Source organism: Pygoscelis adeliae, unplaced genomic scaffold (assembly GCF_000699105.1).
Source record: "Pygoscelis adeliae isolate BGI_AS28 unplaced genomic scaffold, ASM69910v1 Scaffold181, whole genome shotgun sequence".
In the NCBI taxonomy this organism is placed as follows: domain Eukaryota; kingdom Metazoa; phylum Chordata; class Aves; order Sphenisciformes; family Spheniscidae; genus Pygoscelis; species Pygoscelis adeliae.
In genome coordinates this window covers 3,404,436-3,422,855 of record NW_008824360.1, presented here as the reverse complement: position 1 = coordinate 3,422,855, position 18,420 = coordinate 3,404,436, and the positions used below count along the sequence as shown (strand labels likewise).

Genomic DNA, 18,420 nt, shown 5'->3' with positions numbered 1-18,420 from the left:
GGAAAGGGGATAGCTCTTGGCCATTTTGCTTACTATCAACAAGAATAGAGTTTTCTGTAGCGGTGCTGGAGTCTGGATAGATTGTCTAGCTAGCAACTAAACTTCTATTCCTTTCTTGCTGTATGTCTTTAGACAGGAAAGATATTTTGAGTTGTTAATGCTTAGAAAATACCCCAGATTGCAAGAATCTTCCCTCATGGTCTCATTTGAAACTTGCAGGGCAAGAAAGTATTTGAAAGAATGAACAGTCTGACATTCAAGAAGTCGAAAGATATGAGAGCCAAACTTGAAGAAGCTATTTTGGGAAGCATAGGGGCAAGGCAGGAAATGGTCCGAAGAAGCAGAGGACAGCTAGGTAAGTAAAGATATCTTCTGTGCTGTCCCCTTTTTCCAAAAACTGCTACTCTGTGGTGTAGGATACTACCCATCGAGATCTTCATACAAAGAGTCCCCTAGAAAAAGCTGTTTGCGGTTTGCAGCGTGCTTCACTGGGTCTGCAAAATCTCTACACTTTTCCTAAGTTCCATCTACAGGCAGTTTATCTGTTACTTGATTGCTTTTGTGTACATGTGATCATGTCTCACTTATGGGATGTTCTTGCCTGAACTTCTTCCAGTGTAGCATCTTTCAGAGCCACCTTCTAGTATGTCCTGTGCAAAGGATCAGAGTGGAAAACAAACTGCCTGATCTTGCGTTGATACCTCTGAAAATGCCTGGATATTTCTCTAACGTAATGAGGCTTGAAATAGCCAGTAGTTTGGGTAACAAGCATCTTCTGATGATTTTTGCTGTTTATGTTGTTTGGGAGGAAGGATGGCCCAGGGGTTAGAACAAGAATCATAACTGTAGTTTTGTCTCCTACTCTGCCACAGGCATCCTGGTACATGTGAGCCAGTTATTGTGGGCTAAGTTGAATAAATATTTTAGAGGCATAATTAATTAATTATTTCAGAGAGATGGGGACCTTTGTATTTTTTTTTCTTAATCTGGCCTGATTGCCTTTATTACTTGAAATTCCCCTGCCCTCCCAGCAGTGAGAATAAAGACATAAAAGACTGTGAGGTGGGAAAGGGGGTCTTGGCACCATCCTGAGAACGTTACTGTGTGCCGGTTGAGGACAGCAATATCAGACTGCTGAGGATTGCCACACCCAGGCTCCTTATGCAGTCCAAGGAAGGTGCTTCTCTTAGCAGCCCTGATAGCTACCTCCCTGATTTGAGTATCTATCTCAGCTGCCTCTCTCTGTTAGCTCTACAGTGAGCTGGCGTGTGGCAGCACACAAAGGGGTCTGCGTTGCTCATTGCTCTCTTGCATACAAAACCGCTGCAAGTGAAGTTGCCTCTCATGCCACTCAGCAGTGACAGAATTAGGGGCCATGTAAACATCTTGGGCGAGTGCCACAGCCTTGGGCTCTAAGAAGTCATAGTTTGCTGTCATCTGTCACTTGTGAACAAATCTAGAGTTGCTACCCGTGCAAAAAAATCAGCATTAGATGACTGCTGTTGTTTTAATATTATCCTGCAGAGAGAAGTCCTTCTGGGAGCGCATTTGGAAGTCAAGAGAATTTGAGATGGAGAAAGGATATGACTCACTGGCGTCAAAACACAGAAAAGCTTGACAAGTAACTCTGCCTTATCCTTCTACATTAACAATGTGACAGTGCCTGTGAGAACACAGGGTCTCTCTCCCCGTAGGTCAATGGCAGCAGTCCAGTTAGGTCTCCTGTGAGCAGGTTTGGGCCTTCAGCTGGAACAGGGCCGGCAGTGTGCAAGTAGCTTTTAGTCCGACACTGCCCTATCTAACTCTTTGCTTTTCCACTGTCCCTTGCTTTCCTAGATTTTTAAAATGAAATTTAAAGTGACTGATACAATCCATTACCTTCTTAGAACCCTGTAGTAAGCTGTAATTTAGAGAGAAGATCCATTAACAGTATTCACAGATAGCATATATATCTCATGTCATATTTCCTTTATTCCATAAGAGCATTCTGGAGTTGTCAAAGCTCGCTTTCCTTTCCTGTCCTAATCCATCACTTTGATTGTTTTTCCACATGTGCTGTGCTTTTAGAAGCCACAAACCAGCCAGGTACTGTAGCATTGGTGTGCAGTTCTTCTAAATTGCCATTTTGTACATCTGCAGACTCAATCATCATAGCATTGTTTGTGATGCTTGGCAGAAGTTTTCAGTGTGTGTGTGCAACTGATTGGAATGAGCTCTTTTTGCTTATTACACCCATTCCTTTAAAATTCCCTCTCTTGGTGTGGTTTAATCTGGAGGGCTAAAGAGTTGTGTTTGAGGTTCACTGTGCACGTTTTCTGTTTCCTCAAATCGCAACCTGCAGTCTCCATCCTCCCAGGAAAAGAATTGTTCCTAATCTTAGGAAAGTAATAGTCCAAGTGAAGCTCTGAAGAAACTGGGGAATGGGGTTCTCAGAGCCCGGATGGAGGGCAGGCCAAGTTTTACCCTTGAAGATATTGACGCTTCCTGGAGTTGAAAATACATCTTCACAGCTTCTAATTGCTTTGTCCAACACAAGAGTGTCATCTCTTGTTATGTCAAGTAGTGGCTTTTTGTCCAAGACTCCAGTCCTGTTGAGGCATTGGGAAAGCCAAATAACCATTGTGTTTCAGCCTGCTAATAAAGTGATGTAGCTATAAATTTCACCTTGGCACAATTCCAGAGGTGTGGACAAAGTTACACCAGACTGGCTCTGAGCCCTCTCCTCTTCCCAGGAGGATCTCACTTACATGTTAAACAGCTGTGGAATACCTTGATGGTCAAATGATGGTATCTCATCCCACAAAAAATCTGCTTAGATAACTCTACAAATGTGCTTTTTAACCCATACTTGCTCGCTGTGACCTGGGTCCATCGCACTCCACTCCTATGGCACTACAAGTGTGTTCTGCATGCGTAGGTAGTCTGGCCCTTTGAAACCTAACAAGCAAGACTTTTCACACCAAGAATTGTGCACAGCTAATTGCAGGTGGTATTATTTTATGCAGATGGTATTATTTTATATAGCACCAGGCCCCAAGCCTTCGTATTCTGGAGCCTGAAGAGTAGATAATGAGTGTATGACCCAGGTCCCAGAGGAAGCAGAGTGTGGCAGGGGAGGGTTGCTGCAATACAGGTCCCAGAGCTGAGTCAGCTGCCGTCCCCTCTGGTGTGTTGGATTTTGTCAGTTCCCATGAGTGACACTCCCGCTGTGATTTGGCCTGGCATGAGTCTGTTGGAGATGGCACCTGTGGTAGGGCAGGCCATAGTTGGGCTCTTTAAATATACTACTGGATCTTTGCCAAATGCAGCTTGTGCCACTGAAATTAGGTGGTTGCTGCTGAATTCCAGGGGCCACCGGTGTGAGTGGGTGTATGAACTTCGTAAACCTTTCCGGGAAAGTGAGTGCCTGCCATATAACAGCAAAATTGTGTAGTTTTTCTTGGAAAGGAAGATATTCTTCAATAACTGTAATATAATGTAGCTTAAATGAACAAAGATTGCACCCTCACAGTATGCAGTCTGCGCTACAACCAGTCTAGCTGCCACGATCAACAGTGCAGATACACTAGCTTGTGTAGCACCACCTTGTGTCCATAGCCTATAACATAAAACCGTATGTGCTGTTCCTGGTTGTGCTGTTGCATGCCTAATGATGCTACTAAACCAGTTTTGAGTTGGACTTTGATTCTAAACTGTTGTTGTTTTCCTGGGAGAGTAACGAAGTGTCAGAAAGTAGTGTAATCTCTCCTGAGCATGATGAACGTAAATCTTGTGTAAGTTTGTATATGTAAAAAAAACAAGTCTTTCTTCCTGTCCTCTTAATGGATGCATTGAAATATTCTTGTAGTGTTGTCTAGTAATAAATATACGCATTGTGACCAGGGGTTTTCTGCTAATGTGAAAATATTTTTGACTGGAAAATATGTAGGTCTACTTCTTAAACAGAAAGTAATTTTACTGCTTTCTTTTCTCTGATTAGATCAAGGGCAGAGATAGAACATGAGGCACTTATCGATGGAAATCTTGCAACGGAAGCAAATCTCATTATTTTGGATACACTAGAGATAGTTGTACAGGTAAGGATGATAAGAAAATAGAGATGTAATATCATTACGATCACCTGGCCAGGCAGCAGTTTGTTAAACAAAATCTTCCTGCTGCTCTTAACTGCCTGAACGCTATCAGAACTGTTCAACTCCTCTGCTGCAGTGGGAAGGCTGGTAACGCCTCTCCTAATCCTCAGCCCATAACAATCTGGTTTAAAATGTCAATACCTTCCTTCAGTCTTTTTGAAAGTTGTTCACTATTGTAGAATAAGAAGCAGTTGTTCATAAAACTCAATAATGAACTGCAAAAATTGCCAAATTCTGCCCTATTCTGATTCCTCTAGTTCCTTCCCAAATCTGCCTCGAGACATTGGGTTCCAGGTCAGCCTCCTGTATCCATGCTTAATTTGCACAGTGCAGGAAAGCTTCCAGACTCCTTGGTCTGTGTGCATAGCCCAGCTATTTCCTCAGTCTCTGCAAGTGAGCATGGACACATGACAGTTTTGTCCCCTGCTTTCTGTACAAATGAAACCTGGGCATGGGCTGGAAGCAGGCAGTAGCAGGCTTACCGGATCCGCCTCTGAGCTGCAGGGAGACCCAGGAATCCCAAGGGTTGCACCTTGCACCTGAATAATCCTCCTAGAGGCCAGCTACAGACTTTTTCCCTCTAGTAGAACAAGGTCCCAAAAGGTCAGAGCCTCATCAGGTGGAAAGCACCATCATTCCACTGGCGTTAGCACATGGGTCAGGTTTTCATTACCTGGGGGTTGATTCAGAAATGTGGCTGTTATGCAGGCCCAACTAAGTGGATAATTTCTCCATGCCAAAGGGCTTTTCAGCAGAGTTATTCTCCCCCCCTACACACATGGGAGGTTCATTTTTGCTCATGCAACTCTTGGTTTACTTTTGACTGCAGACTGTTTCTGTGACGGAGTCCAAAGAGAGTATCCTCGGCGGGGTGCTGAAAGTGCTTCTGCACAGCATGGCCTGCAACCAAAGTGCACTTTATCTCCAACACTGCTTCGCCACGCAGAGGGCTTTGGTTTCAAAGGTGAATTCTCTGCAGATGCTATAATATATCCTGAGCAGCACTGATGGAGGATGGGGCTGTTTTCTTCCTTTGCATTAGGATCACCTCACCAAGCATTTATTATTTTGTGCAATATTGGTTTTCAGGAAGTGTGGTCTGAGGGTTGATAAATCCTGACTGGTTTTTATGATTGGTACCTGTATTTATCCATTTTGGGTTTGATGGCTGCATGCAAAGGTAGAGTTCGCACAGCCCGAGTGTGCTGTGGGGTGTGCTAGCCAGTGGTAAGCAGCCAGAGGCACCTAGACAGTAGGGAGCACAAAGCACAGGTGGAATTTAAGCTATATGAATCTCACTTAAAGTGGATTTGTTTTACTGGGCCCATAATTTAAACAATTTCCCAGTTTCTGTAGGTGTGCTGGGAATAGCTTGAAGTTTTAAGCCTGGTTTTTTGGAACTGATGTACATCAGTCTAAGGGTGTAGATGTAGGAACAAGTTGTGCGGGTAAGTAAAATGAGTTGCCTTCCGGTGCTGCCAGTGAGTCTGCTTTTGCCTTACTGTAAAAGTGAAGTGATTAAAATGAGCATCATTCCCTTCAAAACAGAGGGGATTGGACTTCCTCTAATGCCAGTGTATGCTCATTGCTGAGGATTGTCCTGGCCTTTTTGTCCGAGTGCTTGTTCCTGTCTGTCCAACCACTAATTTTCTCACGTGCTGTTTTTCCAGTTCCCTGAGCTGCTGTTTGAAGAAGAGACTGAGCAGTGTGCAGATCTGTGCCTGAGGCTCCTGAGACACTGTAGCAGCAGTATCAGCACAATACGGTCGCATGCAAGTGCCTCTCTTTACCTTCTGATGAGGCAAAACTTTGAGATTGGGAATGTGAGTATCCTGCTGCACTTCACTAGGTTATTACATGTAAACTGGTGGGGATTGCTGGATGGAGCTCTGTGTATTCCTGTGAAAGAAAGGCTGTCAGAGGGCTTACCATCAAAACAAGCATGACGTGCAAAGGGAAGAGAGGCATGCAGCAGTTACATGACTTTTCCCAGTTCCTGATCTTGCAGTACCTCACACTGCTGGTCAGTGCATAGCAGGAGTGTCCAGGCTCCAGTCTGAGCTGTATGCCCAGAATCTCTTTGCAGGCAAGCTGCCTCTCGTGTCAGTTTATAGAGAGATGCAGAGTCCTGCCTGGAACACCCACTGCAAGAGTTTCCAAACCTGTCAGTTTGGAAGGTTCGCATACTCTTCAGATTGGGCAGTTTGCACTCGAGGGGCTGTTTGGAGGAACTCCCCTCTGCCTTGCCTTAATACACTTCTAGGTGAGAGCAGAAACAGAAACACAGCCCTTCCTGTGGCACAGCTAGTATGTATTTCCTTTCTGAAAGGACTGTGTTAGTGCAAGTGAGTTAGCAATGCTGGGATTTTGTTTCCATTCAGGTCTTACGTCTAATTACATCTTAGCTTGACGCACCCATGTGTGCTTTAAATTGTCGAGAAAATTCCCAGCCTTAACTCTTCCAGTTGATATTTTGCAGGCACCCATGTAGCTATGTATCACAAAGTGCTCCCCCAGACATCTTTGTTTACACTGTGTTTGTTACAGTCCTCCACGGTGAGTAGCAGAACTGGAGGGACCCACTGGTTCTGGGCCCAGGGACTGTTAGTGGATTGATAGCAGCGAGTTATTAGTGACTCCAGTCTTTAGGCTAGACCAAACCAGAAGCAAATGTCTAGAATGAAGGCTGTATTCATGAGAGGGAGTTGAGCATCATCTTGTTCAGGGTGCTTGAGAGGAGAGCAGGGAGAAGGAGAGAAAACTAAAACTTTTGCAGGATAACCTTCACCTGGAACTAAATATGCTGTCATCAGATTATGAAGTCAGCAGCACCAGAGGTTTATTTTAACCACTGCTCTGTGACAGTCCTTTTCACAAAACTTGTGTTTTCTTTTTTGTATCAGTTGTCTGTCAGGAGGAGGGTGCAATGACCAGAGCACTGATGTTGCAGCAGACTGTTGCAGTATCTCCAGGTTGTTGAAATACAATAACAATTTCTCTGTTGCAGAACTTTGCCAGAGTGAAAATGCAGGTGACCATGTCTCTCTCATCCCTGGTGGGGACATCCCAGAACTTCAATGAGGAGTTTTTGCGACGTTCCCTGAAGACTATTTTGACATATGCTGAAGAAGATCTGGAACTTAGGGAGACAACATTTCCTGATCAGGTAAAAGAAATACCACAAGAGAAGTAATGTGTAGTTCATTAACAGGCTGTTCTTAAACCTCCGTCTGTAGCTGGAATTTGCATGTATTCCCTGAAGGAGGTACTTTTTTTTTTTTATCACCTAAGTACATAAAACTCAGGTTCTTGATTAATTCTGACACCAAGGTGCAAACACACAAAGGTTCAGAGTGACCATGGTCCAAACATAGCAGTATGTAGCTCAAATCCCATTGCCAGTTCATTACAGTAGTATATTTTTTACAGGTCCAGGATCTAGTATTCAACCTCCATATGATCCTCTCTGATACAGTTAAAATGAAGGAGCACCAGGAAGATCCAGAAATGCTGATTGACCTGATGTACAGGTAGAGTTTATAACCATTGCACTGTAGGGACAGTAGATGTCAGTACTCCACATGGTGTTTGAACAAAGCTTTGTACCTACTGCACTTCCTGTATTTAGAGCGTGAGGTATTGTATTGCGGTGAACTTTGATTACTTGTTTTTTATTAGCAATTACTTTAAACTTAAACCTGTTTTACACTGCTTGCCATGATTCACATTTCACCTGAAACCAACACAGCTACTTGCTGTTTTGTTTTGGACTCAGATGTTGCACATTTGAGCCCTTATAGAGCTTGTTTTTGGAGCAGTTCCAGGTCTTAGTGCTCATGGACCAATATGTACCTGTCTGTTGTGTTTGAATGTGCTGCTGATAGGTGTTGTTTGGCATATATGTAGCTTATCTTGGATAAAAGTAGTTTCCATTCCCCAGCAGTCTCTGACAATCTCATCCTCCACCTGACTAAAGACAACTGTCCCTGCTTGCATCAGGGAAAACTTAAGGATCTTCCAGGGTCTGCTTACACAAAAGGCTTCTTGGTGGTGGCACATATGCAAAAGTTATTCCAGAGCCATGTTAAGATCCCAGCTACGAAATTGCGTGGTGTTGTCTGCACAAATGGTCCTGAAGGCTTCTTAGAAGGCGGCAGAGATTTTGTCATAAGCAACCAGGCAGGTCTGCTCGGATTGTCCCACATCTTTGGCTTACTACCAGTCTCCAAGTGAAATACAAGCTTCAGTCAAGAGCTTCAGCAGTCACCCATAAAAGCATTCTGTCATCAGGGAGTAGCTGCAATTGCTTGCCCGCCACTAACTGGCTCAGAAATCTATAAAGTAATTTAGGGTAACTTTCCATCTGTATAGCTTCTTATCTCATGTATTTCTAGACAGCCTAGCACTGAGGGTGGTTGTTATTTAAGCAGAAGTAACTAAATACTAATCACAGAAGTTTTCTTTTCAATTAGGATTGCAAAGGGCTATCAGAATTCCCCTGACCTGCGCCTGACGTGGCTGCAGAACATGGCTGGAAAGCACTCTGAGAGGAGCAATCATGCCGAATCAGCGCAGTGCCTGGTCCACTCTGCAGCCTTGGTGGCTGAATATCTAAGCATGCTGGAAGACCGAAAATACCTCCCTGTAGGGTGTGTTACATTTCAGGTAGGAATTATCCTCTGTAATGTTTTTTTCTGGGTTTTGTCATCTGCTGCTGAGATACCAAGTATCTCCATGTGCCAGGTATTACTGTGCCTACGTACTCATACTGCACTAACTCTGTTTGTTTTGGGAAGAATGCATTACAGCAACTTCTGAAAATCTTTATTATGCTTGAAGACTGTCTTGGTTCCCCAAAGTCTGAGTGAATCCAGTTCTTTTTATTTCTCTGTTTTAAGTCATGGGTTTTTACCCTCTTTGATCTAACCATTTTGTAGTGGGTGCCATTGATGAAAGTGGTTCCTGTGACTAGTAATGATAAGCAGGGCAATACTGAGCCGGGCAAACAAGCACATACTTAGCTTTGAATGTGTAGGTGGTCCAGTCCAGTTAGTTTAGCATGTGCTGAAGTACCATGCTGGTTCAGAAGGAAAATAAACAAAATGCATGTGAAAGCTACCTCTTTAAAAATTTTAGGATTTGATTGAAAATCAGCTGGCTTTCAAAGTATTGAGAGTTTTGAATGTTGTTTAAATTGAGTAAAAATATTTTATCTACTTTATATCTCCTTAGAACATATCTTCTAATGTTTTGGAAGAGTCAGCAGTTTCTGATGATGTTGTATCACCAGATGAAGAAGGTATCTGTTCTGGAAAGTATTTTACAGAAGCTGGTCTGGTGGGATTGCTGGAACAGGCTGCAGCATCTTTCTCCATGGTAGAAGACTTTAATTTCTTTACCTATCTTCTTCAGCAATCTTATACTGCTGGGCAATATGAAGGAAAATGTTTTCTCTATGTGTAACTCTATTGTAACCACTTAATTTGCATGGAGCACTGGGAGTTTTAGTTGTTCAAGACAGCTCTGTTTGCCCTCTGGAGTAAACTGTGCAAAGAATGGGATCTGGGACCAAGAGGCCTTTGTGAGTTCTCAGTATCTTTCACTTCAACACTGCACATCTGGGAGTTCACAACAGTAAAGAAAGGCTGTATGTTTTTCCTCCTCTTCAAAAAGAGTGGGCTGAGAGCTTTATGTGAGCAGTGTTAATGAGCTGGTAGTAGTGTATCCATCAGAAACCAAGGAAAGCAAGTGAATTATTTCCCACAACACAGTAAGAAACATAATTCCGTGGGTTTAAGTACAAACAAACAGCAGTTAAGTCCAGAGCAAAGACCTAGAACCCCTGCTGTGGGCTGGCTAAGCCATGTGATGCAGTGTCTCTGCCCACGATGGGCTGGATCCCCTCCATTAGAGACATCCTAAGGAAACTTCACAAAGCCCATCTCATGGAGTGCCAAAAGTTGGATGTAGAAGTCACTTAGGTTGAAGATGCACTAAATAGAACGAGCTGTACTGTGCCCTTAAGCTTCCATATTTCATTCCCATAGATTTGGTTAGGATCCTATTTAGCTTTTTGTGCTCTTGTGTGTATATCCATCCAAAATATCCCAGTTTTGATTCTGTTAATAATCTCATTTGTTAGTAGCAATGTGTAATGCAGTAGGCTCTTGATTCCAAAGGTAACTGGGGATTTTATTCCATTCATGTATGGGTATATTTTAGGAAAAGGTGCTGATTACATCACAGTGCCACCTTTTCATTTTGCAGTTTTATAATTTAAATGCTGGTAGTATGTATCATTCTTGCTGTTGAATTGATGGAGCAATCTGATGGACCTTATTTTTGTAGGCTGGCATGTATGAAGCAGTTAATGAGGTTTACAAAGTCCTTATTCCTATTCATGAAGCTAATAGAGATGCCAAGAAGCTATCTACTATTCATGGTAAACTCCAAGAAGCATTCAGCAAGATTGTTCACCAGGTAATGATTTGAATTTTCAGCTGCAGAGTGAACTGTGAAGAAACTTCAAATGCTCAGTGCAAATAAAAACTACCTGTTAAGGAAAAAACATTTTAATCAGATTACACGAGAATTGTCAAATGGTGATCCATAGTAAATGCAAGGATTGCTAACAGGATTTTTTCTCTCTGGACATTTAACATGAGAAACATAAGAGAACATCACATACCAAGTTCCACTGTAACTTCAGAAATATCCAAGAGTTTAAAATTCCAATCGTCTGTCAGTTTATCCTTTCAGATGTTATTTTAAACTGTGTTTTGCATGCTGGGAAAAACCACTGTATCTTGCATTTAGCTTGGTAGGTAACGTTCAGAAATGTTGGGGTTTTATTTGTCTACTTATGTGGTGGGTAAATAATTGAAGGAACCTTTCTAAACTTAGATGGTGTGAAACCCACCAGCTTAGGTGCTGAGCATTTGATGAGACACATCAGAAGTTATCAACCCTCACAAAGCTCAAGAGACCTCAGCTGAGCAGGACACGAGAGCACTTGGCAACTCTCAAGAAGCACATGTTATCTTTTAGGAGAGGCCTGTTGGGTGCATGCCTTTCTGTCAGGGCAGGCAAGCACTCAGCAGACGCTCCTCCAGTACATGCCAGAGCTACTCCGAGCCCCGCACCCCAACCAGCTTTCTGGTCGTGGGGTGGTGGGTACATCGTTTGTCTGTTGGTGTAGTTACCCTTACGCTAACATCAGCTCCTCTGTAGATGTCAATCAGTGCATTGATTTCATAGGATCCAGCTGAGGGTCTGGTGGTTTCCTCTGTGGTCTGGTGTTGCCAGATTCCTGAGGTTAAATGAACCGACAGAGGATAATCATTTGAGTGTCCTTCTGGGCCAGAGAAGGCCGTTTTGGATGCATGATGACTTATAATCATTGAAACCATTTCAAGTTTATGATACCTTACACTGATGGTCATGTTTTGGCCTTTGAAACTTTTTTTTGGTTTCTGTGACATGCGCTTTTTACTTTTTATTACACAGAGTACTGGCTGGGAGGTAGGTAACTCCATTTTAGTTAGTAAAGAACACTAATAGATTTTTCAGATGACTCACGCCAACGCTTGCCCACATGTGCTAGTTGTGGGTATTTCTGTTGCTGTCTGCTGTTAAAACAATTCATTAACCAAAGAAATACCAATAAACCAATTGTGGTTGTAGTAGGAAATTCTTCATAAGAAGCTGTAGGTAGTGCATGGATGCTGATGTGTTCCACTAATGAGGTTCTTTGGTGAATGAGCCACTGTATCATCACTAGTTTGTTTTTATAATTCGTTTATATTTCTTTTCATCAGCATTGACACAGAATATCATCCCTTCATACCATATTTTCACCCCACCCACAGGGGTCGATTTAAGCAATAATGCTCAGAGGTACTGAAACACAAAACTGGTTTACTGCATATACAGACCATATCTCAGAGAATAGGCTGCTTTATTCTGTTCATTTAAGAACAATCAGTTTGTTATGTAGCTGTTTATCTGGCAGTAAAATAGCCCAGTTGTGTTAACTGGAGTCAATTTTGCTGCTTTCATTTTTGTAGAGGCTGTTTGCTCACATTTCTACAACATACACCATGAGAACCACACATTTGGATTAAAAATAGACAAAGCAGTCATCTTAATCCTCAGTCACACACAGCACAGTGAGTTTGGTAACTCAGGCCCTAGTCCAGTCACCACAGTGGGTACATGAGCATCGAGAAGTCTCAGAAGACATTTGAAATGTTTTGTGAATATGATGTTACATTATTTGCTTAGTCTTCAGCTGTCCAGTTAATCTCTGCTTTTCTGTGAATCAGGCAACTCAGTATGAGCCATCTCACTCCATGGTTCCACCACAGGAGAGCATTTAAGCCCACACTTTGCAAACTGGGGCCAAGAATGAAGTTCTTTTGCATTGTGTGACGCAAATAATTTGGGCTGATGATGTCTGAACGTCAGTTTTAATTCCGGCCTAGCAAGAAATGAAATTCAGTAGCTTAAAAGTAACCCCTGACACTTAAGGGCTGGCCCTGTAAATCATTTGCTTGTTCCTGTGAAAAGTCCCAGCAGACGAGGCAGCACAGCAATCCAGAGTACATGTTGTAGGAGTGTAAATGATCTGTGTTCCATAGCCAACAAACATGAAGGCCTGTGAGCATCTAATTTGATTAGCCTGCCCCTAAATCGACCCCTGAAGAAAATCCTGTCATTGGTTATGATTCTAACATCACTCAGTCATGTTTACTGCATGGTAAAAGACACCCATGGTTTCTGTTCTCGTCTGTCATTGTGCTCCTTCATTGCCACACTTTTTCTGATCTTTGTGCTTTGTAGCTTTCAGATTTGTTGCATGTTTTGCCCTTTTTCCTTATTTTAAATACTTTAATTGATGCTCACCCTTTTTTATTTTAAAGTTTATTTGCTGCCAATTTGCTGCTTGTTTGTTTTTTGGAATTTCCCTAATTAAATACTTTCTGTTTTCTCCTCTATCGCCCTGGTTGCTGACCCTCCTCCCCACTCTTACTATTGTCTGTTGTGGTAAGTTCCTACTTGTGGAATTTTTCCCCTCCCTCCTTTCTCTTTTCCCCCCCCTTTTTGTTTTTTGTTTTACACTGTGGAAACCCCAGTTTCATTTTACCAAAGAGCTATGCCAACAGCAGGACCTCCCCTCATGTCACAAGGAAAGTAGTATTGCCAACTACAAGCACTGAAGTGTCCTGAGTCTGGCACCAATGCATTTATGAGACCTGCTTAAACATACCAAGTGGTGGGTTTTTCTGCTTGTGTGTTTGTTCATTGAATAAATGTTGAATTAATTCTTTTTGTTTACTTTCCAGTTAGGAAAGTTGTTAGGAAAAATCTTTTCATGCTATGCCATGAGAATTCAAAAATGCTTTTGAAAGTATGCAGGGTGAGGTTGCCCTCAAATAGCAGGACTCCAGGAGCTAGTACTTTCAAAAAATCAATGTTGGGAGACTTGTAATAGTTGGCAACACTGCAAAGGACCTTGGGTTAAAATTGAGCAAGAAAATAACAATGCTCAGTTTGGTAAAGAAGGTTGGATTTTGCATTCTGCACAGTGTGTATGAAGGAGTTACTTTTATTCCTACATACTTCGAGCTGACTCTGCCTTCAGGCAGCTGCTGCTGTGTTGATCTTGGTGAAGAAAGCAGACGGTCACTCTTGCATCTGATTTTTCAAATCTTGTTGGCAAAGCTTTTTGTGTGCGTGCAAGAGATAACTCTAAAACTTTATTTCCAGCAATTTTGAAAGGTATTTACCATGCATAATAACAAATCATGAACCTTCATAAATCATGGTGGCTGTTATCTGCTCTGCCAGTTCTGTAATGGCTATTCAGTGTTCACCTTCATTCTCTTCTCCTCCCAAAGACCTATTATTTTTCATAAAATAATAGGAGATAAAATGCTTTTAATAATTTCTCCCTCATATCTGCATTTTTAGCTCTTTTCAGAAACAAGACCATGGAGTATTTTTAAGTTTTGTGTTTTGTTTTCAGTACTGTGATTAGATAGACTTTGGTATTGGCTAAATTTCAATTAAAAGATCCTAGTACAGAGCCATCCTCTATTCTTCATGCCAGGCAAGAAATTGAGCTCTCCTAATCTCAGGGGGCTGGCAGCTACTGAATGTCTATGTGAGGTAAGGAATAGCCCGTAGGTGTTTGCTCTCCTGGAGGAGTGTGTTTCCAGCCCCTTGCTTCCGGGTACAGATCCCCCAACATGTCACATGCGTTTCGTGGCTGATGGATCCAGGGCTTTGTGGGGAGATGCTTCTGTCGCATCAGGGACTAACCAGTGCTCCTCACTGCTGCCTTTTCTCCCTGGGATCCTTATCATAACTGAGTTTCAGCAACTAGATTTATCAGGAAAAGCCAGTGCAGCTGATCTTCATGACAATGAAAGGAGTACATAAGTTGAGAGCTGCCTTCACACGGGGGCACTGAATCTCACCGGGCTTCCCTGCTGCTACCACTCCTGGGACTTATCAGTGCCCCATTACTCTTATTTTATGCATTTAGTAAATGCCACCAGAACTCCTTATTAACTGATGCTGACCAACAGACAGCATTTTCTTCTTCACTCACTGTTATTTTTACAGCAACATAAATGTACACTGCCTGCCACAAATAGCTGTCTGGGCAGATGTCCACGCAGCAGATGATACCTTGTAGGGAGCAGGTTCTGCAAATGCTTCATACCCTGAAAGTCACTCACCACATAGGTGGGAAAAAAGCACATGAACTAGAAGAGCAGCAGTGTGTCCTCCATCGCTGGGGCCTGCCTTGTGCCCGTGGGTTGGGGCAGAATCCCACCAACCTCCATGAGGAGCATGCCCAGGCCCTGTGTAAGGTCTGGGGAGATGTTTCATGTGGCAGTTCCCCTTGGGCAGACATGGTGCTACCTTGGGAAGTACTTTGAGAAAGGAGCCCAGGAATCACAGTCTTGTGCCTGTAACATCGAGATTGAATTGAAAAAAAAATAGCACAGGAAGCTGGAAATGCTGGATGTTGAGGGATTTTAGCATGGGTAATATTGTCCAAAACTGTGGCTTTGAAAAGGTAGTGATGAGTAAATTAAGGGTTCAGTAGGCTGCTCATTCCTGTATGGGTCCAGAGGGACGGGCACTGGAGAGACAGGGAGCCCAGGGAAATAGCTCCTAGATGTTGCCAGATGGTACTTCCAATAAAACAGTAATAGCTTTGCAGCTGGGGGTCACACCCTGGGAGGTGCTTCAGGGGATGGCTGTGGTGTGACAAAACCCTGTAGTCTACGCTGGCAGGTGGAGCTGAATAAAAGCTCCTCTCTGGAGGAGGGATGCTCGGAGGGATGGGCTGGAGCAAGTGTCCAAGGAGCCACCCACACCACATTAAGCATATGAGCAACTCTCAGTGTGACTCCTTATTTTCTTAAATTGGAGCATGTGTCTGTACTCTTGCCAGAGCAGAGCTGATGAATTTGTATCTGTCGATGTCCCATAGTAAAGCCAAGATGTGGCCTGCATGTATTAAGCAAAGCTGCTGCTGGCCCTGGTAATTTCAGGCTTCACTTTCTCTTCTGAGCTGGGCATCAGTGAGCTTTACCCTCCTGAAGGCGCTTGGGGCGGGCAGCAACCCTCGCCCCAAAAAGTCAATGCTGTGTCCTCCTGGCTGTGCCTCGGGCAAGAAGAGCTGAGCCGTGCCTGGGCAGCTCCGGCATGACGCCCCAGTTTCCTCCAGGCCAGGAGCAGGCAGTGGCTTGCTGTGACAGTGCTTTTTTCAGTCTCTGGAGTTTGCCTGAGGATTTTTTTTATTTTAGTTTGGCTTATTTATCCTCTTTGCCTTCCATAGATCATGTTCACCATCACCACAAGAGATCAGTTTTGCCATAGCAAAATACTAAAAAAAGTCATACATGGCAGCCAGGACATCTGTAAGTGCTGTTTGAAACCAAACACTAGCCCAGATTCAGAAACATTGAGCATTATATACTACATCACACTTTCTCACGAGAGTAAAGGTGAACATTTTAGAGTTTCTTGCTGAAAGGCATTTCTGGTTTGTGCATGCAGCCTGAGTTTTTTTAACAAAATCAAAGGTGTGATTTATTTTTAAAGCGTTTTTCTTCTCTCTCTCTTAATCAGATTTTCTTTGTTACTTTTCCAGCAAAAATCTTTCTTGTTTCTCTACTTTTGTTGCATTTCTGGGCCAAATTCACTACTGGCTCAAATGGAAGCAGGTACATGATACAGTGGATTGCATCTGCTTTCACCAGGAGTGACTTTGGCCCTCTGTACTAGACATTAGTTACTAGAAGAGAACGTAACACCTTCCAGTTGACATGCTATTTAAAAAGCACTTGCGTGTGTGTGTGAGTGAACTGGACGTTGACTTCGGCCCAATCTTGCAATTACTTGACAGTGGATTATGGGGGCGCTGGTGTGGGTAATTTTCAGGGGTGTCTGTGTGCAATATCCTCCCTGCATGTTGCAGGCTGTCAGCAACTGGAGTTCCTGTGCCTGTGCCTGCAGGCTACGGACCAGGCTAAGGGGTGTCTGCATAGGATTTGGAGAGCCTGAAATAATTACCCAAACGAAGGGACTTGCCTTTGACTGTTCCTCAGAGACATCCAACACCCCCAGACTCCTCCTGGGGTGGGGAAAGTCATTGCAGGGTTGGGCTAATGGTCATAACTGATCCATATAATTTCATGTTAGTTTATAATTTCATTGCGGTGTTTGCTGCTAAATGCATTCATGCTGAGTTCCAGGTGTGTTTTTCTTTCCCTTCTTTCTTTCTATTTTTTCCTTGTATTTTAATTTCTTTTTTATTTTGCATAAATTCAGGAGCCTGCCTGCAGTCATGCTTGGGGGTGTGCATATCTCCACACTGAAATAACCTTTTGTTTCTCCAAACCTAGGATGGAAAGAGGATGTTTGGCACCTACTTCCGGGTTGGTTTTTATGGAACTAAATTTGGAGACCTTGATGAGCAAGAGTTTGTTTACAAGGAACCTGCGATAACAAAGTTAGCTGAAATTTCCCATAGGCTCGAGGTGAGATGATTGTGGCTAACCTCAAATTCTGTCTGTGAGTTGCAGTTTAACTATTTTGCATCAGTTATTTAAGACCTGCATTGCCAAATTACAGGAAGTGGCGGAAATGAAAATCGTTGGGCAAAACCAGAGCTGTGCCTCTTGGATCCTGATGCAAGGCTGATCTCAGAGAAACAGTCACTTGGCAAAACAGTTTGCAGAACCCCGTGCAGTGACCCAGAGCTGGGCCTGATGTCTCTTGTCCTCTTCCTGGTGCCACCTCTGCAGGAGGCGGGGAGAATGCAGGGAGAGGAGTCCCACAGGTTTTCCCTGATCTTGCAGCGAAAGCTGCAGACCTGCTATGATTATTCAAGAGTTTGTGGCATATCATACTGTGTTTGCATTTCTCTTCTGCCACCTGGTGTAAATGGGATGACCTGGGCTTGAAAAAAGCCTGAGACGCCTTTCAGGATCTGACTTTCAGAAAGTATTGCATTTTGCTGTCATTTTGTTGCCTTCGCGTCATGTTCCTCTACTCCTAGAGATTGAACCCTCTAAGGTGGCTGAATTTCAGAGCCCCTGAAGTGGGACATCACAGGTCTGAAGTTTGTTTCAGCTGTGAACAAGCAAAGGCAACTCTGATTAATCAAACTGGGGCTTGGGTGCAGCTCCAGGTACCACCCAGTGATCATCTGTACCATGTAATGGTTAGTCTGGCCTGGTTTCGTGCCAACTAACCTGCGTCTAGATAATGTCTTAGCACAGTTTGGGGGACAGCATGGATCAGAGACTGTTCCCAGTAAGTGCTGTGGACAGATGAGGCCATCCCCAGTGGGAGAGGAAGAGCATTTAGCAGCATGGCTCTGGGCTGTGCCATGCTACTTGTTCGTAGGGCCAGAGGCCAGACCTGGCCCTATTTTATTTGCTAGAATAGATCTGATGTCACGTTGTTGCTCACAACAATTCAGCTGCTGTCACATTGCGCTGAAAGCAGCAGCGTTGTTTGAGGTTTAAGCGCATGAAACTGAGTTCACCCATTCACCCAGCCCAGCAAAGCTGCGCTCTGATGCAGCATCTGATTTCCAGGCAGATCCTGTATTGACCCCAGTTTTCAGTTGAGCTCACAGACACACAGCAAGCTCAAATGGCTTGTTCAGAACCACACAGCGTGTGTGCGTGCGGTTGGAAGGCTCCCGAGTTCTCCTGCCTTCCAGGGCGTTAGGCTTGTTTTTTCCTGTTGCCCCTGG

The 18,420-nt window shown here is 43.5% G+C and overlaps 1 protein-coding gene across 1 annotated transcript in view; it reads left to right on the top strand.

Annotated features, from left to right (window-relative positions):
- DOCK7 (dedicator of cytokinesis 7) overlaps positions 1-18,420 on the top strand; it is a 100,453-nt gene that overhangs the window by 77,442 nt on the left and 4,591 nt on the right. The window contains 13 exon segments of the mRNA XM_009319857.1: positions 220-355; positions 1,525-1,621; positions 2,068-2,085; positions 3,980-4,076; positions 4,963-5,097; positions 5,804-5,956; positions 7,141-7,299; positions 7,563-7,663; positions 8,606-8,798; positions 9,366-9,509; positions 10,482-10,613; positions 11,640-11,654; positions 17,069-17,194. Coding sequence (XP_009318132.1) covers positions 220-355; positions 1,525-1,621; positions 2,068-2,085; positions 3,980-4,076; positions 4,963-5,097; positions 5,804-5,956; positions 7,141-7,299; positions 7,563-7,663; positions 8,606-8,798; positions 9,366-9,509; positions 10,482-10,613; positions 11,640-11,654; positions 17,069-17,194 — 1,506 coding nt within the window.